Raw genomic sequence first — 14762 nt, 5'->3', positions numbered from 1 at the left:
TAATTATTCTTGCAAATTGTGAGCGACCCTCGTGCGGCAGTAGAGAGGCACACATGTTTTAATTGACCACGAAACGGCAGCAAGACTGCCGCTGATTTATGGCAGTTGCTAAACCTTGTAAAACGTTTCATGTTTTTGTTAGTCTACTCCATCCGCAAACGCTCCTGCTTTCCCCTGTCGGGGGTTGCAAAACCTCGTAACGCTCCCGGGCCATCAGATCGGGTCCATAATTTACGTTCGTTCCGCCACTTATCGATGCCTAATGTTTAATGCTTTTATAAACCGGCGAACGAACGCTCGCCCCTGCGTTATCAATTTCTCGCAGCAACGAGCCATCTACATTAATGACATCATAAGCGCTATATGATTACGGGTCGACCTCATCGGTCAACGGTCACGCTCGACCCGGCCCGTCCCGGGAAGACCCCCTGGAAATTGGCTTCTCGAAAACCGCCTGTCATTTACGAGGGTGGTACCTTCCACGGCGATGTGCGTTCCTTCACCTTGAGCCACCGGAAGTTCCGGCTGGAGTCGCCTGCGGAGCGAAAGCGTTCCGGAAGGCAGCAGAATTAAAGAGCTGACCACGTAACCCATGACGTCAAACAGCAACGCCCCTTCGACGCACGGAAGCGCCGTGTTGCTGCCATCGTGCAAACCGGACAGTCAGAGCACATTATGACTGAAAACAAACATGACCAAAACCCAAATGGCTACTAACGGGTCTGTTACTAAACTGTGAGCACTGCTCAATAAGTATGACGCGCCCAAATTTGTAGAAACTAAAGATTCACCTTCCTCGGCCATTCGATGTTTCCTCGATGTTTTCCTCGTCAAGGGAACTCCAACACCCAAACATTGAGTTACTTTTCCGGCACTCGTCTATTGAGCTTTTTGGGAGACGTTTCCCATAGCACATTCGACGCATCCTTGAGGTTTGCCATTGTTTCCTCGCCGTTCGATGGATTATGACTTGTGCAACGGGCATTGGTTTTCCAAGTTTTCGTCAATAAAAATGCCAAACAGACTATTTCGTTCCAAGAAAGGGCGAAAGAGGTTACGGCATCCGTTTCACTTTCAAAAGCTCAAAAGCGAGTGCCGGAAAAGTAACTCAATTGTGTGTCCTGGGAAATGGCGGGGAAAACATCGATAAAACATCGCATGTTTCATTTTGCTATGAAAGTTGCCTGAAATTCTCGCTTTTGATGAAAGTTAACGTTGAAAGAAGCGAAAATTTAATCTGCATTCTACAAGAAGACTTGTGCATCAACTAGTTGAGAAAAACCAGCGAAGTTTCACGACCTTACTTGCCCAAGTGTTTGTTCAAAGTATAGTTTATCTTTCATTCCAAATCCTTCCCACAGAGTAGCAGCAGTTAGTAGAAACCCCGCCGGGAACGGTCCGCTACAGAAGCCGCATGTATTGCTTTATTGTTATTAAAATTATTACTATCGTTCTCGTAGCTTACAGCATTGTCAGAAATGTCAGCCCTTCGGTATCGGTACGCCACTGCTCCATTCGTAGCGCCGCGCAACGATAAAGTCATATTACTAGTACGAACACGTGACACGTTGGTTCTTAGCTCAAGCCCTCCGGAGTTGGTATCGCTACAGGTGTGCAGGTTGGTGTATAAATAGTGGCATATTGCTATTCTTCCGTTCTTCTCTGCCTCTTCCCCTTGAGTTCGAGTCAATTCTGCGTTTTTCTCACTAACATTCTACTACACCGCTTTCGACGACCACACGGCGCTCCTGGTGGCCGACGCATTCTAACAAAACGCTCAAGTCACCGAACGGTCAGCGCGGAGGAGACGTTCCGGCACAATCCAGTAGAGTATCGCATCCCTAGGCGTAGTATGCATCGCGTAGCGCCGAACCGGTAATCAGCACTGCGGCACTGGTAAGCATCAGCGTAATCACCTTCAGGGCACTGGGACGATCGGAAGAATCTGAAAACGGAACGGAGACGAAGGTGAATTCCAAAGGGATCTAGCGGGAGGAAGGTACGGTCGAAGCAGAAGAAGAAGAAGAAAAAGGTCCTACTTTTGCCACTAGGTCTAATGCACTTTTGCCGCTCCACGTCCGGGGAGTAGTCAAACTTACACTGACAAGCCGAATTACGACATTCGACATTGTCCTGCTGGTCCTCTACAAAGCACTCGCTCGACCTGTCGCACCGTTCGTCGAGAGCTGCAACCGAAAAGAGGAGCGAAAAACCAAACACATTGCCGCGTTCGGCAGTCCATTAGGATAAGAGACCCTCCCGGCTGCCGCTTTCGGATGAGATCGTACCAACTTTCGTGTTGCACTTGCCATCCTTGAAGTGGTGTTCGTCCTCGTTGCACTTGCACTTGGCCCCGATACACTGACCCAGGCCGCCGAGCAGCGGTTGGCATTGCTCGTCCACGCTACACTCCTCCTCGTACTGCTCGGCCACCTTCAGGCACTTGTTGCTGCCCGGGTGGTACTGGTGGCCCCGCTTGCACTGGCACTGCTTCGCACCGTCGCTGCCCACACTGGGCGCCTCCGATTCGTCCTCGGAGCACTCGGCCTCCTCGAACGCACAGTCTTCGGCCGTCGCACAGGACCCACCCTTGGCCGCCTTGCACCGCTCGTTTACGTAGAAATAGCTCGCCTTACAGACGCAAGTCTCCTCCTCCGAGCACCGGGCATTCTCCAGCGCACAGTCCGTGTCCTGCCGGCAGTGCGCCTCGTAGCCCTGCTTTTCGACGCACAGCTGCGAAGCCTCGTCGTACTCGGCGTACGGATGGCAGGTGCACCGTTTTGGCGATAAACTCGGACAGTACGCGGCACCGTACGGCGAGCACTGGCTCTGCTGCGTACAGGATGTGTTGATACCGAGAGCGGCTACGCGGTGTGGAAGAAAAGCAGAGCGCCAATCAGCAGCGGAAATCTCTGAGCCCCTGTGCTGTGCGGAAAAGGGATTAAGATAGAACCCATCAGGATAGCTTACGCTTCAGACACGTGCGCATATTAACGTCGTAGAACTGGTCATTCTGGCAAACGCAGCGATTGTTGTGGAACACTGCGCCATCGTCGCAGTACTGCTCGTCGTGTGCGTATTCGCCCAGCTCGGCCATGCAGCGGCCCTGCACGTTGTAGTAACCCTCCTTGCAGTGGCACTGCCCGATCCGGCACACCGAGTAAGGCACTTCCGGACACTCGACCCCTTCCTCCACGCACGCATCTCCAACTGAAAGTAGAGCCACCAACGTTAGTTTTGGGTGAAGTACCTCGGACCCCGAGTGCACTCACATTGACGACACTTTTCGCAGATTGTCTTCGCCGACCGCTTGGTGACCGCAATCTGTACCCGCTTCGGTGCTCCCGCCCGCCCGTCGGTGTTCGTCTCGACGTCGCGGGTTGCGCGAGTGTCCACCTTCGCCGGTGACCCGTCCGGACCGGGCGCCGTCTGGATGGCGACATCACGGAATGACTTCGCTTGTGCGGCCGCATCCGTGCATATCTGGGACTCGCACCTAAGATTGTCCCCGTCACAGTCCTGGTGCACTAAGCATGGTTCGCCATCTGCGGAGAAAGTTTACACCGTGGCACCGTGAGTGACAGTTGCTTTCGATCGACTCCTTTCGTTTACTGCAAATTCCATTTCATTTGGCGCAATTAATTAAAATTTGCGCAGTAAATTGAAAAACCTCCTTCCCCGAGCTCAGTGCTCAACTAGCGGAGAGTTCAACGTGGCCAGAAGACACCCAGTAGCTTCAACGACATCGATTGGTTTAATTATTTTATGCGATGTGACGTGAATAAATTGAGGTCCACTCGCAACGCTCGGGGCCGGTTCAACAAGTTCGACGATGTGCATTGGTTGCGTAAAACGCATTAACCTACTTTTGATTGTGACGCTAAATCACGTCATTTCGTTTGAAAATGACCCCGCCAATCGATAATCGAATCGATGTGCCAGAGGTCGTTTGTCGGAAGATTCCAATCGGAGGCCTGAAGTGGCCGAAGAGCTTCCTGTTGTAATTTCGGTAAGACAACTCTCTAACACTCACTCGTCACAAGCCGGCGGCAAACGTTGGTGCTGCGCCGGTAGAAGCCCTCGGCACACTCGCACGTGCCCCGGTGGCACACGACCGCCTCCCGGTTGTGGCTGAAGAAGCAATCGATATCCTCGCTGCACGGCTTGCCGAGATCCAGCAGTTTCCGGCAGCGGCCGCGGACATAGGTGTAGTCACCGTCACAAGTACAAGCACCGGCCTCGCACCTGGCACCGGTGAGCATATGAGAGCACTGGACCGCCTCCTCACACGCTACGCCATACGCGGACTCCGGCAGGCAGCGCGTGACGTCGGTGGAAAAGACATGACCTGCCGGGCACTGGCAGTAGCCGAATATGGAACAGCGCGCGCTGTCGACCTTATCGCTGCAATCGGTGCTGTCCTCGCATGGCCAAATAACGCTCCGCGAACCTGTGGGGCGAGATGGAACGGCAGGAAAGAAACAGAAATCAATCAAGAAATCCACAATTTCGGGACCCAAAGCCGACTTGACGTCACTACGGTCCCATTGCAGGGAAACCCGCCAGGAATACCGATCCACCGATGACGGCCGGGTACTTCTACTTCCTGGCAGGGAGCAAACGTACACCCGAAGGTTCAACTGAATGGGGTGCGCCTTCGTGGGGTGCGCCTTCCCCATCATCTGGTCCCCTACCCTAACCCCATTTTTCACGGACAAATCCCAAGGTCGCGTGAGGTCTTTCGGTTTTATGACTTTTCGTCACGAATCCCTCGGGGCCCCACCACCACCCAGGGCCAGTGCCCTGCCATTGTCGTGATTGTGTTAATTTTAATAAGGGGAAGGAAAAAACCGACGAACGACGCTGATCCTAACCTGTCACATTAGCGTGGCATTCAGCGGCACGTGTGAAGCAGGCTGGCCGGGTGAGACTAAATTTATCCTGCCGGGATAATTTGGGTGTTTCTGGGCAGCCGGTGAAGCATCGAACGTATAGAAAAGTCTAGTATTTCTTGAAGGATTCAATTTAAAAACATACATGATACCTGGACCATAATGAATGGATTTAAGGACATTTTCTATTAGCTTTTTATCTTTACCTTTTACGCTAAGGTATATTAACCTTAAAAACCAAATTCATGATGGTAGTAAAACCAGTCTCTAAAGTATTCCTTACCTGCACTTATAGGTTGTTTGAATTACTCTTTTATCAAGGCAAATAATCTACGCGGTAAATCGAGAAGTTTCCCCACAGTACTGAACAATACTGGGGATTAGCCACTCGTAACACAGGGGATCAGCCACTAGAGAAACTTCTAGTAGCATTAGATGAACGTAACATAACGTTTTGGAACTTTCGCTAGTTTTTTAAGTTTTCTAAACGCTAGGACTCGAACTTCCAAAAACCGTCGCCAATTTTATTAACTCTAAGCAGTGCAACAAATTAGACAAAATGGTTCAGTGAAGTGTTCCGGCTATGTTTCCGCTGATAAAAAAACAGTAATCCGTATTTGTGACGGATCTAGACTTTCAGCAATGGGTGAAATCTTTCCAACGCTCAAACAAGCTACGTCACGAAATCACCCATTGAATTTCGAGACGATGCATTCACTAACCGATTCGAAACGGTATTGAATAGTCGATCAAACACGAACCCTTGGTCGCACTGATAAGATACAATGTTCATCACGGATTCGTCACATTCCTCTTTGGTGAATGCCGTCAAGTTACTATCACTGCCCAGATTCATCGCAAGGTCGCGAAACAGCAAGATTGACAACGGAAAGGGCATATTGGAGCCTCTGTTGCATTCTCCTGCAGTAGACATTCCCGTCCTTAGCCGCTACCAACTGTGGTTACCTTCCACTACCAGTAACACAAAGCACACGGTCAACCAAAATCGAGCCATTTTCGCACAGGTGAACGGTTACTGTCTCGTGTAACAACTATATTCGCGAACGATCATCGCCAAACGACACTCCACGGTGCACTGCCCTGAAGATGACTTTAAACGGCCCTTCTAAGCCAATTGTTTTGAGCTTATCACGCACTCACTCCAACGCTACTACCGGTTCTTCAATAACCCAACGTCAATATCTCGACGGTGAACACCTGTTCCTAGCAGTAATCTTCACACTGTCCAGCAGCACCAACGATCGCTTATCGAACGCTATGATACGGACGGAGGGAACAAGTTTAATCACCACAATCACCGCGGCCCAATCATCGCACCCCGGTCGAGTGGCTAACGCGATGATTAGGTGGCCAACAATGACGGGACACTCCGGGAGAAGCCCCCCTCGCCGGCTTGGAACACTTACGAATGTTGACCTCATCGTACGTTTGGTCCTGAAAGCAGATCACCAACGGCTGCCCGGAACACGGCCCTATGGCCAGGATCTGGCAGCAGGCGACCAAAAGAAGCAAACCCGGCACGTTGGGCCACATCGCGATCGCGAGCAGAATGAATCGGTTACGCGCTCGCAATGCTACTAACACCGAGCCTTCCCGTCGGCCCACGGTGAACCACGTTCGGTCCCGCCTAATCCTTACAACCATATCCGGGTTGCGCGGTTGGCGCGGTAACCCCGCGCTCCCGAGCCACCCGAGAGGTGATGGAGACGATGATGGTAATGACGGGTCAAGGTGAAGATTTTCCAGCAGTTCTAGCCATCATATCATGCCCCGCACAAAGAGGGAAACCAGAGACCAGAGGTCAACGATAAACCGAGGATTTGTTCCACGAAACACCACCCTGCCACGGCAAACCCTGCACCCTGAGGGCAATAATTATTCCACGACATTTCTTTCACCGTCAATACTGGACTGCGCGCCATATGTCGATGGCTCTGCTGAACGCAAGGAGCACCGCGCAGGACACCGGCTCGCCGGTTGGTGTTTCGCGGAAGCTCAAGACATCGTGGCTTTTCACCTGCACTGGCCTTGTGCAGGGAGTATTCGTCGACGATGCCGACCAGGCGAAACGCCCACCAACTGGACCGGCAGGGTCACTAGCATCGGAACGATGCATTTAACATCGGCTTGGCGCTGCTTGGTAGACCAAGCAAACCGGCAACTTCCAAGGCCACCGGGAGGAATCGTGCAGCGAAAGGTACCGTTCGTGAAAACGTTGGCCAAACGAGGCCAACCATAATTTAGCGTCCAGTTTCTCATAAATCTTCTGTGCGAAATCACATTCATCACCGAGCGAACGGTGGCCGGTCCCAGGTCAGTTGGTCAGCGGGCCTCGTACAGGAATCATGCGGCCTCGAGAAAAGTAATAATGGAAAAACGTGGGAATTGAAAATTAAATACGTAATGTCACACGGGGTATATAACATTTTGAATATTATGTAGTGGTTACAGAAAACTACTTGATTGTGGTAAAATATTGAACTTTAAATAAAATATATTCGGCGGCCTTAGTTTGGGACCTCTTAGTTTACGCATGGGTAATTTCCACGGGAACTATCGCTAAGCAGAAAGTTTGAGCTTGAACTTAGATTCGAGCAATAATATTTGATATGTAGCACAGCTAATGAGCATAATTTTCATCATCATCAACTAATCAAACTAATTGGTTCACAATTCTACAATTATTTTTGCATCAACCACACCACAACCTTTCAATTTCCGCCTTTCAGGGGATCAATTATTTTTCCATGCATTCAGCAAACGCTTTCATGTTGTTCAACGTTGCCAAATCTAGAGCACTCTTTAATTTTGCCCCTATCAACGATAGTTTTTACACAGTTAGCCAGTGCCAGTGGTACAGTCAATAATCGATTCAAACGTCGGCCCGGGGCCCAAACTCCACTCTACCAGACGGATAATTGAACAGCAGTGCTGATTGACAGTGTAAATTATGCAGCAACCACCGTCTGCCGTGGACAATCAACGTCATTGTTGGGTGCTCGGAATCAACTGTAACGGCGGTGCCAATCGAATTCCCGGAACCCACAGTTGGCAAAAACGGTTGGCCCCATTTTGCTGGAAAGAATTTTCCAGCATAAAACCGGGCGAAGTCCGGCAGCACAAGAAGCCCTCGGAGCCATCGCATCATAATGGTGTGCGATGCCGGAAAAACTGACCGCTCGAGTATGCTGGGGCTGCCCCCTTGCCTCGGCCCGCCCCCCGGGGGCCATTCGTCATGGCGCCATTTATCGGCCGCATCGGTATGGAAATCGGACCAGGAAACGGGAAGCAAGCAAATGGGGACCATTTTTCCGCTTGCATGGTTTGGTACGGATCGATTATTCCCGCCATCCTGTTTGGCTTGGTTACATTTTTTTTGGTATTGTATTTTGGTTGTTTCGTTTTCTGCCGGCGATGCCGTCATGATGTAGTGGGATCCAAACATCCTATGACGTCAGCGCCGTTCAGCGCTGTAGGGTTTTCTGAGCGTTACGGCAACTTTGGCAGATGCCGGAAACAGCCGGGCTAATGTAATTATTCCGCCCCACTGCGAAATCCATTCTCCATATTCCATATTTTTCATCACATGCACTCGAATTTCTACCGAATGTCGTCCGGCCGACTTCATTCCCTTTTTATTTTAATGCTGTTTGAATTGTCCGGGAACTGGCATTCGTATGGTTTTCCCGCATCAGATACCATCGAATCAATAATCTGCTTGACGGCAAAATCGGCTGCTCACCTCAATTACGGTCGTTCAGTACAAACAATGCCAATCCGGCCGGAAGCATTACTTGAAGTACTACCCATTTAGTTCCTCATCGGTGGCTCCCGTTGGAACGACCGGGCTAGCGAAGTAAAGCTACCGATCGTTCGTTTCCATCATTTTGTTTGCCAAATCTTCATCGCTCACAGTTTAAATTTAAATCAAATTAACCCGGAAGTTCTATCGTGAGCCATGTATTCCGCCTACCAAGAAGCTACCAAACTTTCAGGGCCTCAGGGTCTCCGGTTGTGATAATTCGATTGTGAATACAGTTGGCAACCTTTTTTTATGCGGTTGTGCTATTGTGTTCTTATCGAGCTGGGTACGAGCTTCACCGAACAACCGTTCAACCGGCAGAATTCTATCTCCAGTTCCTCCTTTTATTTTCTTTCAAAGTTGGGCCAACGGAACGACAACGCCACTCTTACACGTTTCTAACTTCGTTAGCAATTCGTGGGCCGAAATATGGTAAACAAATTATGTGCGCTCTGCTCTGCTCCTCTGGGGTGCCCGCTTCCGGTGCCGTGAATGTGGAAGCATTTCCCAATGAATGGAGCCGCACAATGGAAAGCACTTCACCGTACACGATACATACACAATGAGGGAGAGTGACATTCGAAGCATAAAAGCTCGCATAATAATTGGCGTGATGCTGGTGCTGGCGGTGGGGTTTAGGTTTGATTTCGGCTCTCCTTTGTCGGGTTTTCGGCAATGTGGGTGAACGTAAACGTGGCAAACAACGGTGCAGTCTATTCACTGTGGTGTCATTTCTAGTTCCCTTCCCAACACTGGGCCAGTATTTTTCGTTCATTGTTTTGTCACATCAAAAATAGTTTCTTCTGCTATCCACACGCCAGTGGGCTTTCTATCCGTTCACCGACTGGCCTAGTTCGAAGCAAATCGAAACCACTGGAGACCGGGACACGGTACACGGTAAGCTACCACCATGGCGTGCTGACCAAATCTTAGTGGGTTTTTGGAGGCAAACAACGCTTACCGGGGTACACCACACCAAGAACCATCTAAAATACTCTACTGCATTCGCGTATCGCGTTCACCGCTCGTTGGGCACGCGACCATCGTGGCTGGTGTGGTTTTCACTGTGGACACCCCACACAATCGGTGGGTAGCAATTTTGCACTCGCAAACCCGGCTGTGCCAGGATTGTTTCTCTCTTTTTCCACTTTTTCACATCCACTTCACTGCCCGGCTCATCGGGAACGGTGCCGGTGTCTTACTGTGCTGGCTGACCGAGGAACGTTCCGACTGCACCGTGCCGCACCTGGGTGTGTCGCCGCTATCTGTGGTTAATTAGTTAATTAGTACCCATGTCCGTGTCCATTAAGAAGCCCGGAGCCCGTTGCTTTCGTTTCGTGGCTGGCTGGCTAACGGCTACACTGGCGTCCGCTCACGTTATGATTGTGCTACGCGCGATTTTCTTCTGCTTTGCGCCAAATGAAAATCCGAAGCAGCCAGGATCGGCTCCACGCGCCGGTCTCATTTGAATGCCTCGTTAACCCGCGGAGCTGCGGTGTCGGGAAATTCGATTTTTCGCGTTCTCTCAGGATGGCATGTGGCCAGCGGTGCCAACAGGAAGTGGCTGTGGCCAATCGTCACCGTTTCTTTACAGCACGCAATATTGCTTCGGCTATGTTTGCTATGTGAGTGGGTCTATGTTTCGGGAACTCCGTTTGATTGTAACCGTGTCTCGTGCACACGTTTTGGATCACAAACTGTCTCAGTTTTCGGTTTTCGGGTTTTTGTCGCTCCGACAACCGGTACACGACTCGAGCACTGTTGCTGTTAACCTTTACAACGATCGATTACGATTACGAATGCGCTCGGAATCGGGTCGAACCAGCGAGCAAGATGGCCAGCCGAACCAGCTCTGGGCACGCGGAAACGGAAAAGGGGTTAAGCCTGCCCCTGGGGCCGACATACGGTTCGACCAACACTGACCACGACCGCTCTCGATGGTCACTACCGTACGTACGCAGCATACATACATTCATCGCGTGCGCGTCAAGCTGTGAACATGCAAACGGCCCGGCCCGTGCGATCCTTCCTTCACTACCACCTGTGTGCGCTCGGCCTCGGCCCGGCGTACCATTTGTTTCATTTGTTTTCCCGCTTTTTCCCGCTCTCTGTTTTAATTTCCATTTCAACCTGTGGTTAATATTTCACAACCAGCCACCGCACCGGGGGTGGGCAACGGGCGATGGCCCATGGGCCTTACTCGGCCCTTCTCCGGAGCAATAAAACTCGGTCACCGGCCACCGAACTGGGCTCGTTGTGTTGTGGCTGTGTCTTGTTGTAAAACAGTTGGGACCGAACTGGTGGACTACACTACCTTTTCGTGGCCGTTTGCAAGTTTACCGTTCCTGTCGGAGGCTTGTGTGCCATTACTACCGATAATGAGCCCTTTGCACCAGGGTTGCTCCGTTTTTTTTGAGTCGCGCCAATATTCGCATCGTTACTGGGAGCCACGACTAGGGTAGCTAAGAGTAACTGACACTTATAGCACACGCGTTACTTTTAAGTTGAATAACATTTCAGGGTTTTTTTTACAAATCTTACAAGCCATCTTCGGATTGTCCCATTTTGCAGTTCACGATTGGCAACATCGTGAAACACCAGGCGTCTCCACGCGAATTCAAAAGGCAGACAACAGCCCCGTGGCGAATTACTACAAAGCTCTTCGGTAAAATAAATCACAGGCTTAAAAAATAAATAAATCGGGTTTGATCACCCATCTCTTAGTTTCTATTTAGCCATTATTCAAAATAACACACTCATCACCTTTTCTGTCACTTTTGCTTCATTTTTTGCTTTTAAAACATGCACAGAAAATGGATTAACATCGTTCTCAGATTTTCTTAGTAGATGAAAAGTTTGTGAAATTTGTATGTTAATTTATGCAAACGCTTGCTTTGCACCGAAACCACCGCACAGGCCAGTGTAAATGTTCGTCTGTTATGCGCGTATGCAGCAGACAGACTAAGCGCACATCGATTGCTTATCAGAATACTTCGTTTATCTGCTGCCGAAGCTTTTCCAGCACTGACTGCTCGTCACCGAGAGCTGCACCATATTTTCCATCAAAAGCTGATGGGCTCGTGGAAACGGACGGCTTTGTCCTTTGCGTTTGCTCTCTGCGATGCGAGCGAAGCAGTCTCCATTGGCCTTACCGGACTCTCTGGCGGCATTTAGAGAGGCAATAAAGTATAGTATGGTATCGCATGATCACTCGTTTGCTCACTCACTCGCTCACTCTCTCGCTTCCGCGCTATGCTCCAAATTTACTTCGTATTGTAAACCCGGTGAGCAGTTCGTTTGAAAGTAAAAAAAAACATCCGAATTTTACTTAATTTTTCTCTGTTCAATACCGACGAAATAGCGTCAATACGATCGTCGAAAGGAGTTTTATCCAATTTACCGCTTGTCACGGTGGGCATCGGACTCAATGCATTACGGTTAATGAACAATCTTGTTCGCGAAAACAACGTACGGGATGTAACAAATTTGATCTTGCGAATAGGACATTTTTTAAGTAAACTTCTGCAAAATACGAACCGAAAATTAGCTCTAAAACAATTAATAGGGTTTTGTGTGGCTGCCAATCATACCAATCACACCACTCACTCATAATAAGTATTAATTAGAACGTTTCAATTCAAATTGTATTGCGCTGGGATACGTTTGTTTGTTCGGTAACGGTATCGTTCGACTGTTTAAATGGAAAATTGCCTAACCTACTCTAATCTATGGCCACAATCACACCTTCCAAGCGTTGTTGTCACAGTCTCGTGTCACGCAATCGATTCGGCTGAAACCGTGTGATGGACAGTGCTAATCTAGTTCAAAAGCTCGCCTCTGGACACAGTGATGGTTGGATTGGAATCACCCTTGGTTCAACGTATCAAACAAACACGATCCTAGACTGCAGCCAATTACTTCCGCAAGGACACTCCGAACACGTGGAACAAAAACACAACTTTATCAATCATTGAATTTCCAATTTAGACATTACGGTAAAAATGAATTCGTAATCTAATACGAGTTGATCGATAGCCTATAAATAGGCAGACTATATTCACGGTTTTTGTAGGTCAGGCAACGAGTTGCTTCAGTGTGTAATAGATACATTTTAGATTAGGCCAGCTTACGACGAAGTTTGTACCAGCACACAAATAACAAACTTTGTCTAAGAAAAAATATGCGGGCGCCCTCTTCTATTTCCGTAAAAGACGCTCGGTCGTGACGCCAAAAGTGAATCAATTATTCCTGTATGAGTAAGTGTCCGGAAACTGTTTTTTCGAAATTTTGTTTGGCTTTGCGATGGCTTGTATGGTTCAAGAATTTTCCATAAGGCAACATCATAATGGACGATAGCTTCAATTGCGGGTTCGAAACATGTCCCACTTTCGTTATCATCTTCACTATTACGTTACAGCAAATAGTAAACAATTCTTCTTTTCTTTTGTTCATTAACACTTGGAAGACGAATCTAAAGAAAGGCTAATCATCTGGATCAGCGACTTACTTTTTAAAATAGGAAAAATAAAAAAAAATGGTTTTTTCAATATTGGCAATGAAGTGAGAAATCGTTCTCACGGTGAGGAAAACATCCCATCTGTTTTTGTTTACATCGGAGCTGTCATATCGGAGGGGAAAAATCCAATGCGCGTAGAACTGTCAATAAACAGCCGGTACGAATTGCGTAAACTGCGATTACAAGTTTCCACGGTTCCACGGGTTCCTGTTCTCAAATTATGTTGCAGCTTTGTTCCTTCTGGAGGACGGTGCCAAATAGATTGCTTTCGTCTGCCCTCTATCTCACCGGAGATAAAGCACGCGAACAGTACGCGGTTCTCGTTCCGTACCTTGACTTCCGACACAAACTAGGCGACTGGGATCGTTTGCGGCGCAATGTTCGTCTTCGAAAGCATCCTCTCGATTGCGAAAATCTCAAGCGACAGTGGGAGCTTTACCTCGATATTGAAAAGCGGAAAAGACAGATTGAGCAGTGCCGCGTTGAGCTAAAACAGCAGATACAGAAAGCGACGGATGAGGCAGAAAAAAAACAACTTAAAGCACGTGCCATCCTGGCGCGCGACGACCTGAAACTAATCAAAGAGCAGAGCTACGCCATAGAGGACGCGTTTATTGCGAATAACTTTCTCACCATCCCAAATGACCTGCACGAACGGACCCCGGAAGAAAAGCGCAGTATTGTTCATGAAAGAACCACGCCCGATCAGGATCGTGGCTCCACAGAAGCACTGCAGAAAGGAGCCAACGCTTTGGAAGAACAGCTCGAAATGGATGACGCCATCTGCTTTTACATGACTGGCGATGCGGCACTGATGGATCTGCAACTACCGATGCGTTGTTGCGAAACGTTTCAGAAGGACGAGTTTATCTTATTCAGCAACCCCGACTTTGTACGAAGCTTTCTCGTCGAGGCGGCCATGGTAGACAAGGACTGCTTGTATCAAATTCAGGAGGACGGAGAACCGACCGACAAAGTAAATCAGCTGCACCTTTGCGGAGGCGGCACGTTGCTTAGCTTTTTGGGGTACTTCACCAAACTGTCCGTCTTTCCAACGGCACTCCCTCTGCGCTTGGTGGCCAGAGGAAAACGTTATCTGCCAAACCGTGTACAAGCGAACACGGTGCACGTATTCGGTGCCAGCCGAACATACGATGAAGCGGAAGCAATGTTCGACGAGATGCTGCTAACTTACAGACGATTCTACGATCAACTTCCCGTGAGTTTCCGAATAATACAGGTACCGGCACCGGAGCTCGGACCGGCCGAGGCGATGCGAGTTGAGGTCGAATTGTTTGACATGCAGAGCCAGCGCTACGTTACCGTGGCCAACTTGTGCTTTTACTCGGATTTTCTCAGCAAACGTATCGCGTTCATCTACCAGGACGGCAAAGTCCAACGCTTTCCCCACATTGTAGCCGGAGAAGCGATGTGCTCAGTGGAACTGATAAAAGTGCTCCTTGGCAATGGCATCCTTGTAAGCGATCTACCATTTCTCGGATTCGACGACGATTAATAAAGTAAAACCAGT

At 49.2% G+C, this 14762-nt stretch overlaps 2 protein-coding genes across 2 annotated transcripts; one reads left to right on the top strand and one right to left on the bottom strand.

Moving 5' to 3' along the window:
- Window positions 1–1525: 1525 nt before the first annotated feature.
- LOC131207367 (multiple epidermal growth factor-like domains protein 10) lies at window positions 1526–6446 on the bottom strand. The gene is made up of 7 exons (XM_058199979.1): window positions 6320–6446; window positions 4034–4450; window positions 3273–3545; window positions 2971–3210; window positions 2289–2864; window positions 2040–2186; window positions 1526–1945 (listed from the first exon to the last, which is right to left on the bottom strand). The coding sequence occupies exons 1-7, from the start codon at window positions 6444–6446 to the stop codon at window positions 1842–1844; spliced, it is 1884 nt and encodes a 627-aa protein (XP_058055962.1). The 3' UTR covers window positions 1526–1841.
- Window positions 6447–13451: 7005 nt separating this feature from the next.
- On the top strand, window positions 13452–14747 carry LOC131207366 (serine--tRNA synthetase-like protein Slimp). Its single transcript, XM_058199978.1, has one exon. It carries the CDS (start codon window positions 13452–13454, stop codon window positions 14745–14747), a length of 1296 nt encoding a protein of 431 aa, XP_058055961.1.
- Window positions 14748–14762: the final 15 nt, after the last annotated feature.

The sequence above is a fragment of the Anopheles bellator genome, chromosome 2 (genome assembly GCF_943735745.2).
Source record: "Anopheles bellator chromosome 2, idAnoBellAS_SP24_06.2, whole genome shotgun sequence".
Classification (NCBI taxonomy): domain Eukaryota; kingdom Metazoa; phylum Arthropoda; class Insecta; order Diptera; family Culicidae; genus Anopheles; species Anopheles bellator.
This window is presented reverse-complemented; position numbering and strand designations above follow the sequence as displayed.